At 36.1% G+C, this 6,086-nt stretch overlaps 1 protein-coding gene across 1 annotated transcript; it reads right to left on the reverse strand.

Moving 5' to 3' along the window:
• Positions 1-15: 15 nt before the first annotated feature.
• LOC136805034 (multiple epidermal growth factor-like domains protein 8) lies at positions 16-5,665 on the reverse strand. Its single transcript, XM_067061570.1, has 5 exons — positions 5,090-5,665; positions 3,590-3,772; positions 3,033-3,172; positions 2,314-2,440; positions 16-1,021 (listed from the first exon to the last, which is right to left on the reverse strand). The coding sequence occupies exons 1-5, from the start codon at positions 5,342-5,344 to the stop codon at positions 56-58; spliced, it is 1,671 nt and encodes a 556-aa protein (XP_066917671.1). The 5' UTR covers positions 5,345-5,665; the 3' UTR covers positions 16-55.
• Between the last annotated feature and the right edge of the window lie 421 nt (positions 5,666-6,086).

A 6,086-nucleotide genomic window follows, 5' to 3' on the forward strand; every position in this document is an offset into this window, starting at 1 on the left:
TAAGAAAAATTTTAATGGTCTAATATCTGTATTATAAAGCGCCAGAAAAAATAAATCATGCTATATTGTGCCCGTAATTAATATGTTCTAGATCGTACTCTTCTGTCGTGGTTCGTTTAATAGGTTCAATTCTTTTCGAATCTTTAGTCTCACTTTTCAAAAGGAAAATCCCAGTACCAAAAGTGATATCACATTTCGAGTTTTGATAACCTGGTAGTTGAACCAGTACTGAAAAAAATGCAACATCATCATCAAATGCTGTTTGTTGTACCGCTACCGGTAATACTCTTAAGTCTCTTCTCTCGTGCTGAAAACTCAACGGTGGTGCATCAAATATGTATTGAAGCATAGGTCTATTTTCAAGCTCCTTTAGATGTGTATTATTCAGCTCGTTGTTCAGGTTATTCATATACTCGCTCCTTAATCGGAACACTAAAGTTAGCTCAACAACCAGCGTTAAAGCGCTCATTAGGAGGCCAACAAAGAGTAGCTTCATGTCTAGGGCCAACATTCCCTGGTCATAATACAATGTTGTTTTTGCTATGGGTCTTGAATCGTCGCTCTTCTTAATCACTACGTAAAACTGAACTCTCCGCAAATGTTTATCTTTTGGGTCTATAGTAATTATGGCGCGGTGTTGCATATTCTTCATAGCTAAAACTCCTTTCTGGTATCTCTTAAAAGTGATTAGTTGGTTACCGAGAAGTATCGCCGATATATCTTCATCAGCTGTATACTCGGGAGTCGGCTTTTCATTGTCGTTGTAAAACAGGTTTTGTGTACCATTTTCATTTAACGTTGCTCTGAAAACATGTTCGTTATCGGTGAGATAAATATCAACAGCGCCTTCTGGGACATCAATATTGAGTCGTATCCCTTGATCTTGATCGTAGCTTAAAACGTACGATTTTATATTTCCCGGATGAAGATTGTCTTTGTAGAGGAAATTCTCATTGGTCTTTTTGTAGCATTGTTTACCGTTTGTAGGGGACCCGATGTAACCGTTACGACAATACGAACACTGTAAAGAAATTGATGCTTAAACAAGTTAGAAATTAGTGGCAAGGTAAGAATCTTTTTTTTTTGCCTTATTGGGATCTAGTGATAAAATCAAGAAGTTCATTGAGAATAGAGGTAAGAATTTTCAGATTGCTATGCTTAGTACCCTGAGTATCAGAGGTTAAGTTTTAAAAGAATATATTAACCTCTGAAGACCAATAATAGAAACTTTATCGCGCATGTGTCAATTTAATCACTGTAGAAAGAATCAAAGATGAAGAGCAAATATTACCTTATTAATGTCTAGCAGACTGTATCAGTATGCAGTTTACTATTTACGAATTCCCCAGAAACCTCCAAGTGTAATTGAAATGAGTTTCTTTCAAAAGAAATCTTTATACATGATCCCCAAATGTATAACACTAATTACTAAACTTTTAATTATGGAAAAGCCACTTTGATTGAATCGAAATAATAGACAGACTTTATGTTATGATTCTCTATCACTGACTCTTTTTAAAAAGCATTGATGATATTTTTTAGTTGTGTTTTCAACGACGGGAATAAAAATATCAACTTTGAACCTCATCCAAGATCTTGGATGGTCGTCATGGTTAACTCTTGTCTTCGTTGATTGCGCGCTGAATAGAATCTCGATTCGTCGGCACAGCGTCAATATGTGATTTCGACCTGTGCTTTTCACGGTATATGCTTAGAGCTATAAGTTTCAACTATTTTTTACAGCTCGAAAAGACTCGTTAGTATTAGCTAAAATCTTTTTCAGTCTTTTTCTTAATAAGAATGTGAGTTTAGTGTATTTATCAACGATTTTGAGGCGAATTTTTATTGTGTAACTGGGCTGGGGTCTACTGGGTCTGTACTAGATGGATAGGCTACTCCGTCCTTGGCTAAAGCTAAATAATGCATTAAAAGTAAATCAGGTTTTGTTGCTGGAAATTGATGAATCAAGACTATTCTCTCCCCTTCTCACTTCGAGCCATAGTAGTAGTGGTTTGTTTTGATTAACAGATTCCCGGCGCCGACTGGGGTCTGTTTTTTGTAAATATGACGCAATATTTTACTTTAAATGCCTTGGATTGGGAAGGATGGAGTAGCCCTATCTAATAAATGTTTTGTATAAGATAATTTGTATTACCTAGTCATTTTATTAAAACGAATTGAAAAATTTCGTCTTAATAAAAACCCCCTTAATTAAAACCAGCCATTGTTTCCTTGAAAAAGCAGATTTCAAGGCCGTTGAATACTTGCCTAGTAATACGTGTGTTATAAGGTATATAAAGCTGAGTTACTAACCTGCAGTAGAAGACAAGTTCGATGGTCGAGGCATTGATAAGTGCCTTTAGTCAGTGTGTTATGAAGACAACGACAACCTTGACCAGTTCCTTGGTCACACTGAGTCGCATGCTCGTTACAGCTACACCTAAGACGAACATTTTTTACGGTTATCTGAAAAACCTAATCGTCCTCGTGTATCTCACCAAGACTGCAAAACTGCAAGTAGTATATATAAGGAGCACGAATCCGTTAGTGGATACCAGCAGCCTAACCAAGGCTTTATTACTTTTACTGATTGGCACTGTTTTATCTGGCTCGTACGGTAAAACATCACGAAGCTGGAGGCTTCCGATAGAAAGTGCACAAGATTTGGAGGAAAATATAATTTTCATGAGCAGATATCCTCTGTTTATGAACTTACAAAAACAGTAAAAATTGAGGGCTGAATCTCTATGAAGAAGCATTGTGGTGTTATATCTAATCATCGGAACGCACAAAACTTACTTTTTATGAAAAATACGCAAATATCGGAAAATATTATACAGTAGAGTCCCATAAACACCCAACGCAAACTTGTTCGAGTTTTGGACATTTCGAGTTATGGAGACTAGTTTATAAGGCATTGTTTATTGAAGGGACCAACAAACTTGTTCGAGTTAAGGAGACATTTGAGTAATAGATGTTTGAGTTATGAAGATTTCACTGTACGCCCTTAAGTTTCAGCTACAATTACTAACCTTTTACAACCTTTGTCTTTTGTTCTATAGTAACCTTTACCACAAGAAAGTTGACAGCGATGACCGTATCTTCCATCTTTGCAGTACAAACAGCTCGCTTCATTGGGAATGGAAGGATTCAAGGCCATAGCATCTGAGAGCTATGGTAAGGAAAAAAAGAGGGTAATTCGTATACATGTAGAGTATCCAAACATAATATCGCATACTCTCGCATACTTTGTATACTTTCCGAGACAAAGAGATTTTAAGCAGCAACTAACTGGACTTTTGACATTATTTGAATTCCTGATAAGATTTCATAAGCGGTCCATCTCTTATGTTTAATTGAAGCTCATAACCAAAGCTCATTCGTTTTGATTGTGGACTTTTTGCATTACCATGTAGAGAAAATATCAGCATGAGAGTAGTTTCTAAATTAGTGGGCATTTATTGCGAATGAATTCAAGCACCAAGTGACTTATTGTGAGGTGGCATATGTAAAAACTTTTTCAATGAATGATTTTCCACAAATTTTCCAGTGAGAGCAAAACATGGGTATCTAAAAATAATACACCTACCAATTTTATAACTTGATAGGGTCTCAGATTATCGTTTTCAATGATGCCTTTCCAAAAGTTGTAAGAATTTGAAGTGACACAGATGTTTGATTTTCCATGACAAAATTCTTGACATGAAATACATTGTTGGTTGTGTCGTGGACTTCCTATGTAACCAGGTTTGCATCGTTGACAATTTTCACCCTGAAGAAAGGTTGACAGGATTTGTGGTATTCGTTGACAGGAAAGGATATATAGCATAAACAAAGAGAATTATCGAAAATAGTTGCAATCGTTACGCTTTCGTACCTTTTCAACAAATATTGATATTCAAATTTTAGAAAATAGTCCCGACCCCAGTTGCCTCCAGTTTTGGGTAAGACACTCAATTCTACTAATGGAGACAGGCGGATAATATAATGTAAAGTCTGTTCACGATAAGTGTGCACTCTTTTTTCTTTTACCTATAACTTTTGAAGGAATTCTTCAATCTTTGTAAATTTGGTATCGTTGGAAAGATATTTGCGAGTGGAACAATTTGAAATAAAAAAATCTTTGAAAAAATTCTAAAAACGAAGATGAGAAAATGAAGAAGAAAAAAATGAAGATCTTGTAGAAAAGTGCTATAACTTTCATTTTTACTGGAGAGATTCTTTGATCTTAGGAAGTTATCACTGTGAAGAAATTTCACTGAAATATTTATTCATTCAATATAAAGTTATGATACAAAGTTAATAAGTGATTGACCCCAAAAAACAGCAGAAAACAGCTTAAACTAATGTTTTTGAGAAGTTTGATGACGTTCGATGATCAAGAATTCACTTCAGTGAAAATGATTGTTATAGCGCTTTTCTGCAAGATCTTCATTTTTTTTTTCATTTTTAGAACTTTTTTAAAGACTTTTTATTTCAAATTGTAGATATAGATATAGATATAGATATGCCCTCCGATGCATCAGAATGGGTCCTACCCACGGTGGAGTAGGAATCACAGCGCAAGCAGACATTGCAACCCTGCAGATGCGAGCTGCCGAGCCATGGTGTATACCACGACAATCGAACTACACGGGAGAACGGATGTCCTCGCAGGTGTAGAACCTCCTGAGTGTCACGGCGCACCACAATGTCTGAAATATCTACCCATACTCTTGTATCAGAGTTATGGTACCCAATTCCCCTCACATGGCATGGGTTGACCCGGGCGAAGGAGCATTCACTTGCCAAGTGAATCGTAGTGCCACGGTGGGTATCGAACTCGAGCCTCCTGGACAGAAGTCAAGCACGATAACCACTACACCACTACGCCTTCAAATTGTTCCACTCACAAATATCTTTCCAACGATACCAAATTTACAAAGATTGAAGAATTCCTTCAAAAGTTATAGGTAAAAGAAAAAAGAGTGCACACTTATCGTGAACAGACTTTAGGTACAGAGAGGTGTCAAAACAAATTGAAAGACTGTCTAAAAAGCTCCAGATTACTGGATAATCCTTTGTGAAACATCATTGAGATATTATTTACCTCAGAATGATTGACACATTTCAAACATTTACCAGAATCTTGGTCACAGGGAGACAAACCATTACACTGGCAAGGCTGCCCACACGTTTGCCCAAACCAGCCATAGTTGCATTCACATTTAGAATCACCAATGCAAAATCCATTGAGTGAGTTACAAGTGATATTTCCACATTGTCTCTTGGCTTTCAGATGCCCACAAAGGATATTGAGGATCACCAGAGCTGTTAGTGACCAGCTGGTTTTCTTCTTTAACATTTCTAAGAGCTGATCATCGAATGTTTGGTACAGTTTATTAATCTTCAAAAGGACCAAAAGATAGAAATTACTTTTCGTTGAAATATAGAGGTACTCGAATTATTCATTTGCGAAACCCGAATCATTAAAAGCCTGAAAACCTGGCGATGAAAACCCCTTTGCTGAATCTAATCTTTCTGATGTTTATGATGACGATGGCTTATTCAGCGACAGTATACTCAGAGACCATTAGTGGCTAGTCCTTTCCATTCAAAACAAAAACCAATAATGCTCTTGTCAAAAAATATTCTGTCAACAGTGATGCAATGAATTAATCAAATCGAATCAAATAGACGTGGAAGTGAAACTTTGACAACTTTGGATAATTAAAGACACTTATTTGCTATTTTAGAACTTTTATAAGAACATGATAAGAAGAAATTCAAAGACTGAGTAATGTATTAGAAAAGTAACGTGAGATATGTTATTCAGAATCTTATATCAAGTATAAAGCTTCAATATTTCAGATAAATAAAGAGATAGGAATTCACGGGGATATCTTATACTTCTATGCTCACTCCTTTTATGCTAGGTCTAAATCAGTTAAGTTTTTTCCATATGCAGTGTCGAGTTTTGATCCTGAATGCTCAGCACACAGAAAGATCTGAATGTGAATTCATCTATTTGGCATCATGATATGAAAGATTTATCTAAAATGTAAAAGTGCTTTTTGGCGTTTTGGTCCATTCAAAATTCAAAAGGG

The sequence above is a fragment of the Clytia hemisphaerica genome, unplaced genomic scaffold (assembly GCF_902728285.1).
Source record: "Clytia hemisphaerica strain Z4C2 unplaced genomic scaffold, Clytia hemisphaerica genome assembly, whole genome shotgun sequence".
Classification (NCBI taxonomy): Eukaryota; Metazoa; Cnidaria; class Hydrozoa; order Leptothecata; family Clytiidae; genus Clytia; species Clytia hemisphaerica.

Bases quoted from the DNA above. Each gene is read 5' to 3' on its own strand.
- LOC136805034 (XM_067061570.1), bottom strand. From the start codon at position 5,344: ATGTTAAAGAAGAAAACCAGCTGGTCACTAACAGCTCTGGTGATCCTC. The intron at 2,441-3,032 runs GTTAGTAATTGT...TGTTCGTCTTAG, and splicing joins AAAGACAAAGGTTGTAAAAG to GTGTAGCTGTAACGAGCATG. The intron at 1,022-2,313 runs GTTAGTAACTCA...ATTTCTTTACAG, and splicing joins GAACTTGTCTTCTACTGCAG to TGTTCGTATTGTCGTAACGG.